Source organism: Cebus imitator, unplaced genomic scaffold, assembly GCF_001604975.1.
Source record: "Cebus imitator isolate Cc_AM_T3 unplaced genomic scaffold, Cebus_imitator-1.0 Scaffold13, whole genome shotgun sequence".
Taxonomy (NCBI): Eukaryota; Metazoa; Chordata; class Mammalia; order Primates; family Cebidae; genus Cebus; species Cebus imitator.
The window spans coordinates 3,727,279-3,745,357 of NW_016107328.1; the positions used below are offsets into that span (position 1 = coordinate 3,727,279).

The following is an 18,079-nucleotide window of genomic DNA, read 5'->3' on the forward strand; positions in this document are numbered from 1 at the left end:
CAGAGATACATGCCAACCTCTAAGACCAGATGTTAAGAGAGAGAAACACCAGCCTGATCTATATAGTCAAATACCATGACTAAACAAGATTTCTCTGCCTGCCATTACCAACTCAGGAAGTTGACTTAATGCAAATCAATCAAAAGTACATCTACAAAATGCCCACTATGGTTTTAAATGAGAAAACATTTAAAATTCTGGGAGAGTCTAGGAACTGCTAAACCAGGGCTTGCATCAAAATAAATGGGCTTCAGGAGGAGCAAAGGCAGCATCCCTCCCAGAAGTGGAAACCCTCTAATGTCCCTCTCAGGTGAAGAACCAGAGAATGGCAACAAAAAGACATCTGCCAAGACAGCAGAACAAAGTGTCAGTTAAGCCAAATGAGGAACACACTCCTTAGGAGAAAGAGAACCACACTAATTCCTGCTCTGGCCCAGGGACCCCTGTGTGTGGCTTACCCTTCTCGCCTTTCCAGATGGTAGTTTTGTACCAATTCTCCAACTTTTCTTAACTACTGTATAAAAGATACGATGGGAGGTGTTTAAATTTACCACTTACCACAATGGCCAGAATAGGGGGAGACACACAAGTTCTGAAAGGACAGCCTATTTTGCAATGAAGACAGTAACAACCTGCCTTTAGGTTACGGACCTCCAGGGAAAATAGAAACTTCGATGTGATTTTGGTTTTAGGTTGGATAATGAATAGTGGAGATGTTTTTGAAAGTGTTCACCACAAAAAAATGCTTTTCTATGTTCTCACTCATAAGTGGGTGTTGAACAGTGAGAACACATGAACACAGGGAGGGGAACATCACACAGTGGGGTCTGTTGGGGGTTGGGGGCTAGGGGAGGGATCACAAGGGGTGGGGAGACTGGGGAGGGATAACATTAGGAGAAATACCTAATGTAGATGACGGGGGATGGAGGCAGCAAACCACCATGGCATGTGTATACCTATGTAACAATCCTGCAAAATCTGCACAGGTACCCCAGCACTTAAAGTAAAATCATTTTTAAAAAATCCTATGCTAACCATTAATATACTCTGTAGTTTGAAAGACTACCACTGACAGACCAAAAATACAGACTTACATCAAAATTTATCCAAAACTTAAGAAGTTGGTTCTCTGGATTACTCCTCTCTCTACTTCCACCAATACAACTCATGTAAGGTATACAGGGGAACTGGTATTCTCCATAAACCTCACACTCTAGACAATTATTTTCATTTCTCAAACACTGAAAATGATTGTACTAAATAACTCTGACTAAAAATAGTTTCTAAATGCTAAACCTACAAAGCCTAAAGAGTAGGACTAAAAAACAATGTACATGTGTAATCAAAATGTGAATACACTGATGTTTCCGCTACCATCAGTGGAATTCACTGTCTTAATTAACATATGTAAGGCTACAGATATTGTGCTTTAGGTGAAAATTCTATATTTTCCATACCATTTTTGTAAGTAGTCCAGTGCCTCCAAACGAGCACCAATCTCAAAAGTGATTCCAGGGCGATTTGGGGGCTTTTTACTCATCTTGAGATCCTATTCTTCAGTATTCTCTTTTCACTACCTCAAGAGAAAGAAAAAAGTTAGATTCCAATGCAGAAAATGCATAGGAAGTAGAGTATAAGGGAACAGGTAAAATTAAAATTAAACAGACTTTCTGAAACAATACATGAGAAGATAAAATACTTGCCAAATTTTTAAGAAATGTGAAGGATTACCAAAATCTCTAATAAAGTACTGTGCAACCTGCAATCTTGATAATGACTTATGAAAGAGAACAAAGAAAACTATCTGAAAAGAACGAATACATGGGCTAAAACTTGTCAATAGCAAAAAACACTTTATATTTTAGCTTGAAGCTACCCAAGAAAATTCTCCACAGGGACAGCTGAAAATGCTTTCCTGCCTTTGAAAAATTAAGATGGCTGAGTGTTCTGGAATATGACTACTGCAATTCTTGAGAACAAAATCAAGTTTTTAATTTCAACAAATATTTGTTGAGTGCCTCATAATACAAAACACTAGATAAGGCCCTACAGCACACAAAGATGGAGGAAACATTAGACACACTCCTCTGCCAGTGAAGATACCACTAATTCCTCCTCGGATTCGGAGTTTTCACTATCCATGATCTCCCACGTTGGTAGCACATAATTCAATACTTTAATACATAGTGTTACAAAAGAAACTGCTTTCTTATACTTCATATTCAACAAGCAATAATAACATGCTTTTGTTAACTCTGAGTATTTCTACTATATTTCAATATAGACAGTGTCCACATTGATAATAAAAGTGGTTGTAACGCAAGAACAAAAACTGCAAAGGAGTACCTATGTATGTCTAGATCATTCACATGCAAACTACTACATTTTGGGCCACACTGGCCACCGAGCACATTTGAGGTGGCCTCTTTTTCACTAATGGGTACATGAGGAATATGAATACATTTTGAGACAGCCTAGTCAAAACATAACTCATAATTAGGAATGTAAGCTGATTGTTATTAGGGGCAAGGAGAGATCCCTAAGATGTTCTTTGATATTTAAGATGACTAATGACTATGCTCCCTACAGTTTAAAAAGAAAAAAGGAAACACACACAATTGTCATTTTTTATAACGGTTTGGCCACAATTCATAACAGACAGAACAGCAAACATAAAATTCCAACTGCTCCTTCTTTTCTCTTTGAAATAATCTGATAGGTAACAGGAAAAATAGCACCAACACTGGCCATGAAAATATGCGAACTCAAACTTGAATACTCATGTTTGGAGAGGGAGAGTGCATATCCTCCTGGCATGGCATGAGCAAATATTAAGGCATTAAAAAGTTAACAGGGAGCTTGGCCAGGGTGTAGTTGATGCAAAAGAACAAATGTATGAATATTTTTAATAGAGGTCTTGTTAGTCCGCAACATGTAAGGCAGTTACTTAAAATGTTTGTGTAGAAATCGAATCAGCCTTTTCTGCTGTCCGTCACAGGAAGAATACAGTAAGGGGTGGTTCACCAGGTACACTAACATCTTCCAGGATCAAACTTAGAGCTCATAATTAAGTGATGGACTGAATAAGTATAATCCCCCAGTGACAGGGATGAAGTACCAGGATAACCAAGATTTTCCTTTGTCTTAGGGTAGAAGAGGGAAAGATGAAGGGGGATTTGAATTAAGGAACTTTTATAAAGTAAGACAGTCTACTGGGAGTAAAACTTGAAGCAAAAAGAAGGCAGACAGCACGGAGAGGAGTAAAAACAGAAAGGAAAGGGGTAAAGATTGGCAAGAAATAGGACAGTGGAAGTTTTGAAAGATGACAAGTGAGAGGGAAGAAGAAATGAGCAAGAAGACACACAGACGGACGATGTAAAGCAATGGTCAGAGAATGACCGCGAGGCCAAAAAAGGTGAGGAGGTGAGGCCAGACAGGGAGGGGGCGGCAAGACACAAGCAGGAAAGGCTGAGATCGGGCTGGCAGGGAGCTGGAGAAGCCTCCAGGTTTGACAGTCGTCCGGCCCTCGGCAGGGGGGAAGGAAGGGAGGGGAAGAGGGAGCGGCGGCGCCCAGACAATAGGGCCGGCGAGTTACGGGGAGGGAGGCGGGAGGGGAGCGGGCCGGAGAGAGACACCAGAATGGGGGCGTCCCGGGCGGCCCGACGGGGGCCAGGTGGACTCCAGGCCCAGCCGCCGCCGCCTCTTACCGACTCGGCCTCCTCTCTGCACAGCAGCCGGGCCGTCCGGGGCAGAGCTGGGGCACGAGAAGGGCGGCCAGCCCGGGCCTCTGCCTCCGCCTCCGCCCAGGCAGCGGCCGGGGAGGGAGCAGGAGCGGAGCGAGTTGGGGCCGCAGCGCCGGAACGGCCCAGGGTTTCGCAGGAGGGAGCTGGGTCCGAGCCCTCAAGCTCGCTCTGGGTCGACTGCCATCGCCGCTGCCGCCGCCGCCGCCACCGCCTCCGCCGCCGGCCAGCCCTGACGCGACGCCGGACCCCGGCGACGTCAGCCGCCCGCGACGTGCCGGAAGCGGGCCTGGCCTTGTCACGTGACCCGCGAGGGTTGGGCCCGGGCCGCGCAGCCGATTGGCGGGACGCCGTGGGAGGCGGGGCTTTGCGGTCGTTAGCCGACCGCTCGCGGGCGGGGCCCTGGTTAGCGAAGGAAGGAACGCGAGCTCTCGGTGCCGACTGGTAGTTGTGAAGTGTTTGACCTTTGAGATTTGAGGACGAAGGGCATTGCTTGTTATTTTTGATTCGTTGGGAACCACGTCCCCAAAACCCTCTACCCAGGACTCTCGGCAAACTTTTTGAAATGCACTACATGCTTTCTTAGATACCCACCCCATTCCACATCAAGAATCGAGCATGGTTACTGTTAAAAAATCAATAAGCCTGCCTTGAATGGATACTTTGTGGTAGACACTAGGCTGCAGATATGTCACATGACAATCACAATTGTACAATTGTATCGCTTTCCAGTCTTGGAGATCTTTACAATACAAAGACGAATGTTGCTAAGATGTGTGTGCATGCCTGCGCTTGGGCACAGCTGAATAACCTTAACCTATGGCTACTTTGATATGACTTCCCCAGGACTACACAGCTAATGATAGCAGAACTGCTTTTACTGAATACCTACTGTCCCAAACTCTGCTAAGCACAGGAAACAGTATCCCTGCGGTGGGGAAAAAGCAATGAGTGGACACATTCAAAGTAATATTGAGACGAAACATCTTTTTTGTCTTCCTTTCCACTGTACCACTCTGGCTTTCAAGGGCAACATTGCATACAAATGACACATATTTATCTTGCTTCATAGTGTAGAGTTAAATAGCAAAGTAACTCTCTTTAAGCTTCAGTTATAGTAAGATTTGGTAAATTAAACAATCATATTCTGTTTTTTATTCAACAAACATTCATTCAGCACCACTATGTCACTAGCAGCTACTGAGCTATATCGACTGAGCATGGTTATACATGGAAACGATATAAATAAGGCAGTCTCTAGCGGACTTGGGTATCTTGTTTTTTGGTTGTCCAGCATCTGAATCCTGTTTCCATGTTTGGGAAATTTCTCATCATGGTTGTCGTTAGTTCAGAACACCATATACTTGTAGCATCTCCTTTAGGACATGACAGGATTATACTTTCCACCTTGGCTATTTGATTTGCTTTGGCCGATAAAATGTAATTAGCAGTGGGATTTGTCATGCCCAGCTGGTAATTTTTAACACTAGCTCACCAAGTTTTCTCTCTCTGGCACACTGAATAGCAGTGTTTGAGGTGATAGCTGCTCTAGCAATCCAGGTTCTAGACAGGTTATCATGAGCCCAGGCCTCACTGACAATCTACAACTACTGTGTCACATAAGGAAAAAAACAAATAATTATTATTTTAAGCTATGGAGATTTGGGAGCTGAATTATTTGTTACATGGCATAATCGTACCCAAACTAAATGATACATCCACCTTATGAATCTTGGATGCAGAACCAACTTCCCACTAAATAAGATGAAAAAATCAGAATCTCATGTTTCCAGTGTCCCTTGCAGCTAAAGTTCTAACTTCAAGTAAAACTCTTTTACTAAGTACTTTGTATCGAAAATTGCTAATGATGTTCAAAATAAGGAAACTTTTCTCCCACATCTGTGGCAGTACCAGTAATCAAGTTTCTGATGATCAGCCTAGAGTTAAATCTTTCTGAACTCTGGCAGAACCCCTGCTGAATCACAAACTACTAAGTGAGAAAAAATAAATATCTATTATTATACACCACTAAAAATTTGAGATTGTTTGCAATTTAAATAAAATGCATACATAAACAATAACATAGATTCTGTCCATTCTCCCAACTATTTGTTGAGAATCCGCCCTGAAAAGATGATTGTTCCATTTTAATTGGAACTTGATGATGGGTCTTCCAATAATAACACTTGAAAGAAAAAAATAGAAATAAGGTCTTATTTAAATGATTTCTGGCTCGAGTAGATTGTACAGGCTTAGTAGTCCTCTGTGGAGTTAATACCATCCCCGAGAGAGGGCACTTTGGAAATGGAGGATGGTATTTTAGTTGTCTCAGGTTTGGGGCAGGGCACTGCTACTATTTAATTGTCTCAGGTTTGGGGCAGGGCACTGCTACTAATATCAGGAACCAAGGCTGCTAGACATCCTAAAATGTACAGTGCAGTCCCATACCTTGAAGAATTGCCCCAGGTCATGCATGACTTCCTGGATGTCCTTCCAGACATTCATGTAGGTGAAAAACCTGCGCCTAGAACTGCATTTCACATATATGTATTTTTGAAAGGTTTTAATACACATTAAATTTTCCAGGAATGAAGCAGCTATGTAAGGTAAGGAAACACTGTCCTTTTTTTTGAACATTACCAAGAGTCTATCTCATTTTAAAATATCATGCCACCAATGGCTAATTACTCATAGTATTTGAGGCACTGATAGAATGCACCTGTGTCAGTCTGGTTTTGTAACTGCTACATTTAGAGTAAATCTAAATTTACATGCAAGCACTTAACTACTCCATTATATGTCTCTGTGAGACATGGCTGAACATTATGTATTGAAATATATATTATTTGTATGAATTATTTTCATAAAATGTGTTTTTATATTATCATTGTCATAATTTTAAGTATATATGTATAGCTTTTATGTTATTTATGAATTAGTTTTCAGAAAGTGGAGAGTGTGAACATAATGTTTATTCTAAAAGGGAGGCATTAAGCCTGATAAAACTGACAAAAAACTTATGTAGGAATTTCCTCTTTTAACCATATAGTGTCAAGAGGTCAGGATCAGGGAAGGGATACAGAATATACAAAACTCTTGTACTGACTCCCCAGCCATGTTGTGAAGCTATGCATTGCTCTGTCCCTTTTCCTCTCTTCCACCCAACACACCCTCTTCCAGATGGTTGATGCCCAACCATCAGTCACTCCATCTCCAAATATAGAAAGAAAGAACTTACAGCTGTGTTTGAGCAGAACCAAACAAGCAGTGGGCAAATTATCTTGAAACAACAGTTGTTAGGCAGAAATCACTGAACTAAATTCCTCCAACATGAAAAGCATGAATATGGAACCATAGTGTCTCCTGGAATATTTAACAAACGTATACCTATTTTAAGGTAGAAAAAAGGTACTACTTAATACCAGATACTCCTTGATTACAAATAAAACACAAGAAAGTAATTTTTTGTGTGTTTACTGAATATTTATAATTAGCATTAGTAAGAAAATCAAAGCAATTCAAGGTTGTTGCTTTTCTTTTTAAGGTTAGTTTAGTAGAAACTTAAACCACTGTGATAGATAACCTCTGTCAAATCTCTCCATTCCAGGTGCATTAAAAAACTTTGAAAAGAGCACTGCCATCACTTCCCTCACCTGCCAAAACACTCACTTCTCTTTTCTCTGTCACCGTAACCCTTTATCAACTGACCAGAAGTTATAGTTGTTCCAGAATTAATCCCTGACAATAGGACCTCTAGGCCATGTATAAATTGGCAGAGATGTCATCTCTTCCATAGTTCCTACAGCATTCTTTCACATCTCTAATGTATTCCTCAATGTGATTTGCAGGTTTATATTCCACTTTCTTAGAATGAGCCAACTCTAAGGATGATAGGGTGTTCCAAATCATTTTAAACATGTTTGTATACACAAATAAAATTTTTAAAAATTATTAAAGTATATATTATTAAAGTAAATAATAATACAATTTATTTTAATAAAAATAAAGAATATTAAAGTAGTATGTATTACTTTATAACATATGTATATATACATATATTGTGTATATATTCATATATCTGTAAGTTTATATGTTACTAAGTTTACATGTTACTCAGAGCCACATGGATTTCTGAGATTTTTAAAACTTTTAGGCTTGGCAGTAATGATTCTAAGATATTAAAGTCTCTGCCACTCAGGGTCATGAAATAGAAAAAATACGTATGACTATTTCAGCAAATACAACAAGAGAGACAAAGAACTCTTTTTTTGTGTGCAGATTACCATGAAGCAAGAGAGTGACCATAAAATTTATCATCCAACCCTAAACACTTTTGAAAATGGAAGGAAATGCTATTAATAATTACCCCAGAATGACAGGTGGATCCTGGACATTTCTAGACAAACTGAGATATATAATCATCCCACAGAAAGCAGGAAGAAATAATTATGAGAAATTAGTAAAGATATTATAAATAGCCCTGCACTGGATATGGAATCCACCCTTGACAGCTCAAAATATTTTCCCATTTCTGATTCAGGACAAAGGATGGCCTTTGCTTCCTGCTGCTGTGTGATACTTTTGCACCTTCCCAGATTTTTATCATTGTTTACTAGTGTCTCTTGCATTAGCTATATCAGTATTTCTCAAGATTTGGTCTGCCAGTTATCTGCATTACACAGATGTGCATGCAGCTTAGGGGCACTGCTTTAACAAGGCAGTCTGTTAAAATGGAACACTGTTTGGTAAAATGCAAGTTCCTGGGCCCTGATTTATATCTTAGGTTTAGGCATTGGAAATCTGTGTTTTAGCAAGCTACCCTGAACAATTCATACATACATGAAAAATTCACACCTGCAGTGCGTGGGGATTCTTTTTCGTCGCACATGACAGAAGATTTAGTGAAAATTTTATGTGTAAGCATAAAGGGAATTTTTCAGGTTGGGGAATTAATAGAAGATAAGGGATAAGTCTGCCCTCTGGGTCAGTTTGATTTAGTGAAAAACTATAACTTCTTCCACTCTATTTCCTAAGGGTTAGCTTGATTCTGGGGATCCACATCCCAATTCCCAACAGCTTAAGACATGACAGCATCCTGGTGACCATAAAAATAAATCCTAGAAGTCTTTCTCTCACTGGCCTAAATTAAGTTAGGTGCCTAAACCTGAACCAAGCATGATGGCCTTGGGGATGATTTGTACTGATTTGGCTTAAACTGGGTTCCAAAGCCTAAGCAGGCAGGCTAAGTGTGAAGACTGGTCCAAACCTAATGGACTAAGTGGTGAGGATGACTGGGTTCTTTAATGCAAAATTTGGGTGCTGTTACTTAAAAGAAAAAGACCGAAATAGAGACAGCAAAAATAACTGATATTCAACACAATGGTAACTCCAGATTGCAATTTACAGCCATCCAACCAAGCTGACCAGCCTCTTCCTGGTTTGCAAAGTTAGAAAACCAAGCCAACTGAGAGGCAAATCTAGTGAGAGATTGGCCTAACATTCATATTCCTAATTCTGTAAGTCTTTGATTTTAGAGAGAGTCTCTGTAACATACAATCCCCGTTTCTGTGGATTGTTAAAACTAGGGGAGGAGAGGGTGAGCAACAGAACACAGCAACTACATAAATTAACAGTCACCATGAGTGAATATTTTTAACTCTCTTAGTGATCATTGTGTTCACTGAGAACAGACCTAGCAGCAATTCGGTGACATCCTCAAATATGGCAGACAGCATATGTGAAGCATGCATTATTCATTTACTTATGTGCATTCATTTGTCATTATTTGTTTAATCACTTAATGCCTTAGTTTGGGCTGCTATTTAAAAAATACCATAGACTTGGTAGCCAAAACAACAGAAATTTATTCCTAACAGTTCTAGAGACTGGGAAGTTCAAGATCAAGGTGCCGATTGATTTGGTGCCTGGGATTCTTCCTGATTTGCAGCTGGCTGCCTTCTCACTGTGTCCTTACATGACAGTGAGAGATCATCTCACTTGTCTTTTCTAAGGGACTAATCCCATTCATGAAGACTCAACCTTCATTATGTAGTTACTTACCAAAAGCCCCACTTCCAAGTACCATTGCATTGGGGATTAGGGCTTCAATATATTAATTTGGGGGACAAGGAGACACACATTCAGTTCATATCACTCAGACTCTTTTTGAATTCTTTTCTAATGCTAGAGACTGGGTGAAGTAGAGTAAGGGAACAAGAAGAAAAATAAAACTGGGTACCCATTCAAAGTTGACTTGCCATGTTGCAGAGATGTATATAGAAACAGCCAAACACAGTATAAAGCTAAATATAAATCAACTTAAAACAAAGCTACTATTGGATATGGTCATTCGCACTTGACAAATCAGGAAGGACAGCATAGAGGAAGAGACATTCAAAATATGTATTGCACTCCGGCTTGGGCAACAAAAGCGAAACGCCATCTAAAAAAAATTCCCTTGAAGGATGAGTAAGCTTCAAATAAGAGTTCTACGTAGACTTTATAATTATTAGTGCCTTATAGTTCTTCATAGTTTCAAGAACTGACAAATGAAAATATTCTACTAACATTTCTTTTCCACATGCATTTATTGAACATCTGTGATGTGCCAAGCACACAGCACTAGTTTCAGGGAGCACTAGTTTCAGGTAAGCTTAATTCCTGATCTTAAGGCATTTAACAATGTAGACAAGTAGACAAACATGGAAACAGGTAACTTCGATACCTTGAAAGTCTTAGTGTGTAAGAATGTGCAGGGTCAGCATTTGGGCTCCAGTCACTCACAATTTGTCTAAATGCTGGCCTCTTGGCCAGGACCAAAAAACAATAACAATATCTCCAAGGTAATTGTGGACATTCAAATGAAATAATACCCCTTCTGCAGGAGGGAGAGGAGTAGGGCAGGGGCAGATAATTTGTCAGCACAAGCATTGCACAGCTCGTGGTTTGCCTTAGTAAAAGCATTGAGGCAACACACCCTTGTGGTCGAGTATCGGATTACTTCCTGTTTTGTATTTTTGCAAAACATTCAGCAGAACCGGTTTCACTAGGATGAGAAACACCCTTTGGTTTTCTTTCTTTTTCTCCTATTTTTTTTATAACTATGTTATCTTGAAGGTAATAGGAGACTGTCGATTTGAAGGAAATCAGTCCATTAACTTGCATTTTGCTATTGTTTTTTAAACAACAACTTAAAATAATAAACCATATAAGATCCAGGGATCTGGAATGAGACCAGGAATTGTATGTTAGGCCTGACACATTACAAATATGTTTGGGACTAGATACTTCTCTGATTTGCTCTTCTTCACATGGAAATTAAAATTTTAAACCTACTTTGTGGAGTTGTAATGAAGAATAAATGAAATAGAAATTATGTTTGGTAAATGATAATTGATATACAATTGGCAGGTGCTTCCTAATGTTCCTTTCTCATCTTTTTCAGGGAACCATGTACTAATTATCGTAATTTTTAAGAATAGTCCCAGTTTTACTATGATTCCATGAAAACACACATTTGCTGAGGACATACTGTGTCAAGCCCTGCATTTGCTGCTGGAGATTACAGAGATGAATAAGACACTGTTCTTGCTGCCCAGAATGTAAGCTCGTATTAAGACTTTATTGTAGAATTTCACTATCTAATCAGTGTCTCTCGATCTGCCTCCTCTGCACCCCATTTCATAATCTGTCCCTCGCCATCTCTGTCTCTCTTTCTCAAACAAACAAAAATACTGCAATTGAAGCTGAACCCTGAGCAAACAGTAGGGATATATCTATAGCATTTTTGAGAGACAGGAATTCTAGTTGCAGGAAATATTCTATAAATCCTAAAAGACACATTAGCAGCAAATGATATGCCTGCCTTGGCCTCCCAGTGTGCTGGGATTATAGGTGTGGATAGCATGCCTGGCTGAATACAGCATTGTTTTTTCCCCATTTATTTATTTTATTGCATTTTAGGTTTTGGGGTACATGTGAAGAACATGCAAGATTGTTGCATAGGTACACACATGGCAGTGTGATTTGGAATACAGCATTTTTTAAAGTAAAAGGAAGGAATGTAAATATTTGTGATGAAAGGAAGTTTGAGAACATCAATTATAAGAAAATCAAATCTAAAGGCAAATAATGAAAGTACTGCAGTGAATTTAACTATGTAGAAACTGTAGATTCTAGAAAGCAGGACAAATCATTAGAAATCTCATTCTTCTATCACTATTTGGACATGAACTATTCCAGTGTTATTACAAGGGAATTGAAATAAGCCAGTTTAAATAAATCCAAATCTATTCTGGTTTGCCATTTCTGATTTATATGTTCTTTTTTAGTGGATCACTTATAATTTAATTATCATATTCTCAAAATATTTGTGTATATAATCCCCACCCCTACCCCTATATTACCTATAAGTAACATAACTCCTTAGTGTCATTATAATCTCACAATTTCATCACAACTCATACGGACCAACATAATCTGGCAGTTCTCATAAAGCCAAACAGTTTGAAAGTTCTTCGAAGATGTGGCCATTAATTATTTACATGACACAGGAAAGATGCCTAACCAACTGGTTGTCCAATAAATTCAAGGTGCTAGCAATTTAAAAACAAAGAGTACTTCTCAAAAGAAGCACATCTCAAAAGAATTATAAGTATGAATATTGACAGATAAAACTAACTGAAATCAAATGCATGAAAAGGTGTCAATATGGTCTTAATAAAACATATAGTCAAAGAGGAGCCAGTTTGGTATCAAAGAGATTATGACAACTAAAAGTTACAAAGTTATCTTTCCATTTGCTAACCTTTCTTTTTTTTTTAATCTTCCTGATGTGACTACGAGTGTTGAATTCTTTTTTTTATTGTTATTATATTTTGGGCTTGGGTGTACATGAGCACATCCTGCATCCTGCAGGATTGTTGCATAGGTATATACATGCCATGGTGGTTTGCTGTTCCCCTCCCCACTGTCACCTACATCAGGCATTTCTCCCGGTGTTATCCATCCCCATTCTCCCTCCCCTTCACCCCACTGTCCCTCCTCTCCCCTCCACCCCCTCACCTATCCCAGTGAGTGTTGTTCTCTTCCCTGTGCCCAAGTGTTCTTACTGTTCATCAACCACCTATGAGTGAAAACATGTGGTGTTTGGTTTTCTGTTCTTGTGTCAGTTTGCTGAGAATGGTGATTTCCAGATTCATCCATGTCTCTACAAAGGATACAAACTCATCATTTTTTAGGGCTCCATAGTATTCCATGGTGTATATGTGCCATGTTTTCTTTGTCCAGTCTATCATTGATGAGTGTTTGGGTTGGTTCCAGGTCTTTGCTATCATAAACAGCACTGCAACAAACATACATGTGCATGTGTCTTTATAATAGAGTGATTTATAATCCTTTGGGTATATACCCAGTTATGGGATTGTGGGGTCAAATGAGATTTCTGTTTCTTGAGGAATCACCACACTGTCTTCCATAATGGTTGAACTAATTTACACTCCCACCAACAGTGCAAAAGTGTTCCTTTTTCTCTGCATCCTCTCCAGTATCTGTTGTCTCCATATTTTTTAATGATCGCCATTCTAACCAGCGTGAGATGGTATCGCAATGCAGTTTTGATTTGCATTTATCTAATCACCAGTGATGATGAGCATTTTTTCATATGTTTGTTGGCAGCATATATGTCTTCTTTTGAAAAGTGTCTGTTCATATCCTTCGCCCACTTTTGAATGGGTTTGTTTGTTTTTTTCTTGTAAATCTGTTTTAGTTCTTTGTAGACTTCTACAAGCAGAAAGTAAGTTGAGAGATTTGCTCAGCCCCCAAGGAAGGCATATTCTCTAATCTTCAGAGGTGGCTGAGGTGAGTAATGGAAAAAAAAATACTTTTACTTTCCAGAGTGTGGAAATAAGAGCCACAATTGCTTGAGTGGCTACCCCTTGGGAACAGAATCAGAGCTGTATCAAGGAGCATTCCCTATTCACAGGGTACAAGGCTTTTGTAACAATAGATCATAACATTTCAGAATGGCCCCATTACTCTTTCTAAATAGGAGAAGTTTTGCTGGAAGTTATTCTATCTCTGTTCTGGTATTGAATGTTGGACATATGGGATAAGGTGCTTTAGAAGTCCCTATATCAAGAGAAACCACATTGATGTAGAGATTATTATGAGATTCTGGACTTGAAGACTCTTGCCATGGTTAAATAAGATTTTGGCATGTCCTCTGGAAAGATGAAGTGAAAACAGCATTTTTTTTTCTGAGACAGAGTCTCACTCTGTTGCCCAGACTAGAGTCCAGTGGTGGGATCTTGGCCCATTGCAACCTCCGCCTCCCTTGCTCAAATGATCGTATGGCCTCAGCCTCCTGAGTATTTGGGACCACAGGCTCAAGCCATCACACCTGCCTACTTTTTGGAGATATGAGGTTTCATCATGTTGCCAATGCTGCTCTTGAACTCCGGAGCTTAAGTGATTCACCTACCTCAGCCTCCCAAAATTCTGGGATTATAGGCATGAGCCACCATGCCTAGACAAATACAGCATTTTTTAAAGTAAAAAGGAGGAATGTAAGTATTTGTGACCAATGTGGAGGACTGTAGTAAATTATACAACACTTCCCAGTTCTTCCTTTCCTGCCCCCACCTATATGCTTTGGCTATGCCTCCGCCCCATTGCCCTATGACTTACAATGCTTCTCCCTGGAGTGTGTACTTCCCTATCCTGATGGCATTGAACTTGACCGTGCAATATGCGTTGACCAAGGAAATATGGGTAGGAATTTCAGACACCAGTACTGAAAAGCTTTAAAAGCCATTATGTGTTTCTCACAGCTCTCCTGTTCTCTTTCCTCTGCCACAGGAAAGTGAAGTCCCCCATAAGGGGTACTGCCTCCTGGACTGATGGCACAAGGAGCAAAGCTACAGCCACCTTGCAATGAACACAGGTCAAGATGTGTTAGATTCAGCAGAGTGCAGTGACTCACATCTGTAATCCTAGCACTTCGGGAGGCCGAGGTGGGTAGATCACCTGAGGTCAGGAGCTCAAGACCAGCCTGGCCAACATGATGAAACCCCAACTGTACTAAAAGATACAAAAATTAGCTGGACGTAGTGGTGGTTGCCTGTAATCCCAACTACTCAGGAAGCTGAGGCAGGAGAATTCCTTGAACCTGGGAAGTGGAGGCCGCAGTGAGCCAAGATTGTGCCACTGCACTCCAGCCTGGGCAACAGAGTGAGACTCTGTCTCAAAAGATAAATAATAATAATAATAATAATAATAATATAAAGATGTGTTGGATTCAAGTAGAGAAGCAGAACCACTAGGAATGGTGCAGAATTGCAATAATGTAAAATAGGAATTGAACATTTTTCCATTATGGACACTGGTAAATGAGCTCAGTTTGGCTGTTTCTTAGGAGGGGTGCTGAGCCTGAAGTCACAAGACAGTTGCTCAATATCAAAAGATGAACAGGAAGCAGAGGAGAGCACGGAAACCTGGAATCCACAGAGAACCATCTAGAACACACGTGGATCTATCACCAAAAGTCACATAGGCCTTTTCCTGCCTCTGAGACTCCACCCTCATTGCTGTGTATGTTCTAAATAGAAGCCGGTATTCTTTCTGTAGAGCCACACCCTCTCCTCTGCGAGGACCTGTGAGGTGGAAGGAAGTGATCTGCAGGGACCGCAGCTCTGGGCCAAGTCCATACATCAAGCCAGCAGGTCTGTGAAAACGTGTATGAGCTGCTGCAAAGTCTGACTGGTGTGGATCTTCCAAGAATACACACATCTCCAGCTCCACTTTCAGCTTCCAAATCTTGAACGAGTTGCTTTTTAGGGCCTGTCTTAACCAGGAGCGTACAGAAAAGGAATTCTGGGAAATGTAGTTTCACTTCGCCAAGTTGACGTATTACAAAGCCACCAAGTGGGAAAATAAAAGCTTATTGCTGTATGCCACTAAGATTTGGAGGTTGATTTTTCCTCTGGCAGAACTGTTATAAATTGGCTAGCTTCCAACTCCTTCCAAATTATAAGCCTGTCCAGGCTTTTGCCCATATACTTCCTTCTGGCCCTTCTGAGCTATGTGTGGCATAAACCTCAGCCAGACTTAGATGATAAAAAATTAAATCTTACTCGCATATTATTAAGTACCTACTATGCTAATCATAGAAACCATAATAGCAAACTAGAAAAGCATTCTTCTTATTCTCTGAGAACTCACAGTGTAGCAAGAGGAACCAACATGGACAGAAACTTGGCTCATTAATTGCAATTGTGATGTATGCTCTGAAGGGGAAATGCAGGCAGCTATGGGATCCATAACCTGGTCTAGGAGGGTCAGAGAGGCTGCTCAGAAAAAAAGCTCTTTCAGAAAGAGATGGGAGATGAAGAAAATAGCACATTCCAAGGGACTAAGGTAGAGCAAAGCTAAGAGAAGCTGAAAGGAAGCCAGTACGGCTGAATTCTAAAAGAAAGATGGGGCCTATTGAGGGAACGATGAGGCTGAAAAATAGGACCAGACCCTATCCAGCCTGGCAGGCCATGAAGATGATTTTGAACTTGACAGGGGAGAGGAGCAAGGGCAAGCACTGGTGGATTTAATTAGGGAAGTGACATAATAAGATTTTCTATTGGAAAGGTCATTCTGGCCATGGCTTGGGGGATGTATTAGAGGGAGACCAAGTGACCTGGGCATGTTGGCACAGAATTCTAGGCAACAGAAGGACGTAGTTGGACTCCCAGAAAAGACAGTGAAGGTGGAGACTTAGATGATAAGTGCAAGAGCTGCATGGATAGGAGTCACGATTTCTCCTAGTTTTCTGGCATGAGTGATAGGGTGGAAGGTGATGCCATCTCATGGGTCACAGAGTTCCAGAGCAGGATGAGGCTTGGGTAGGAAGGGAGGTCATGAGTACGTGAGGGATTTAAGCAAGCATGCAGGCATGTTTGTTCATTGCTTGTAGTATGTTAAAATTGAATTTGTGAAGTTCACCAATTTATGTCAGCATTTCCTAAAATGAGTTATCTAGCATCCTGCCTGTCAAAGAGTATCTTACAGACTAGCAGCTTTGCTTTACCTGGGAGCTGTTATGAAATACTTGCCTCCAACTGCCTTACTTCTGTAGGATCCTCTGTGATTCGTAGCACATGAAAGTTGGCAACACAGCTCTGGAACCCAGGTCTTCAGAGATGATATGTGACAAAAAGATTCTCAAAGCAAATAATTCTGACAGATGGTGAGATCATGTGTCCTGTGTATAGTAACAAGTCCAAATATCATTTAAAAGATTCTATAGTGACCTCTATTACAGAGACCTATGTTTTCTAGGACTTTTTGTACCTAATTTAACACTCATCTTTTCCCCCAGCCACACACATCACCTCCATTAATAGTGGAGGCTTAAACATTCTGTGGAACATGCTTTTAGAAACATTGATTTATGTAACATGCAGAATAAGAGTTCTGAAGGCAAGTCTGCCTGGATGCAATTAATTTATTTGTTGATTCTATCAACATTAATTGATAACCTAGTATATGAGAAGCACTATTCTTGATACTGGGGCTATGTAAATGAAAAAAAATGACAATATTTTCTGCTCTTTTAAGGCTTATATCCTGGGTGAAGAGTATGTTTCTTGTTACAAGGAATGAATTGTGTGACATATTGCTTGGTAAAAAGTGCTTTAGAAAAGATAAAGCAGGGAGAGACTAGGGAGTGGTGTAGAGTGCAACTTAGTAGCAAGGCAATGGAGCAAAGAGCTGAGGGAGGGGAGGAAGAAATCCCTGCGACCCTTAGGGTGAGGGAACACTAACCACAAAGATCTTGAAGTAGTTATGTGTCTCGTGTTTAGAAACAACCAGAAGGTGAGTGGGCCTCAAGAGAGAAGATTGAGAGGGGAGCCATGGGGTTGGACTTTAGTTCTGGCCCTTGGCAATTCTGAAAGATTCATGTAAACTCTATAAGCCTCTGTCCTGATGTGGATTATAATTGCACCTATTTTCTAGGGCTGTGTGAGGTTGAAACAAGATCATAGTGTTTAGTGCAGTGCCTAGTTTGTAGGAAATGCTGAAACACGTTGGACGTGATCATTCATCACTTATAGGTTAAGAATGCAAATTTGGAACCCTCTCACCAGGGTTTGAATCCTAGCTCTGCTTACTCATCCCTTACTGGCTATGTGAATTTAGGCAAGGTTGTTAACTCTCTAAACTCAGTTTGCTTATCTGTAAAATGAGAATAATAATAGAGCCTCTCCCATGGAATTGACATGATAATTAATGTGTTGATATGTGGAAAGGGCTTAGAACAGTCCCTGGTACATAGTAAGCACTCCTTTTTT

General features: G+C 40.3%; 2 protein-coding genes across 15 annotated transcripts in view; one reads left to right on the forward strand and one right to left on the reverse strand.

Annotated features, from left to right (window-relative positions):
* PHF20L1 (PHD finger protein 20 like 1) overlaps positions 1–4,014 on the reverse strand; it is a 75,854-nt gene extending 71,840 nt beyond the window's left edge. For 4 of the 14 annotated variants that reach the window (XM_017500212.2, XM_037728445.1, XM_037728438.1 and 1 more), the window contains exons 1-2: positions 3,708–3,997; positions 1,458–1,577 (exon numbers count right to left, since the gene is read on the reverse strand). In XM_017500212.2, the coding sequence (XP_017355701.1) occupies positions 1,458–1,540 (83 nt within the window). In that variant the 5' untranslated portion in view covers positions 1,541–1,577; positions 3,708–3,997. Of the gene's footprint in view, positions 1–1,457; positions 1,578–3,707 lie in introns of all 14 variants that reach the window. The other 10 variants (XM_017500207.2, XM_017500146.2, XM_037728443.1 and 7 more) reach the window with 6 other exon arrangements.
* TMEM71 (transmembrane protein 71) overlaps positions 3,486–18,079 on the forward strand; it is a 64,420-nt gene continuing 49,826 nt past the window's right edge. The window contains exon 1 of the mRNA XM_037728468.1: positions 3,486–3,506. The gene's annotated coding sequence lies outside the window, so the exon portion shown is untranslated. The remainder of the gene's footprint in view (positions 3,507–18,079) is intronic.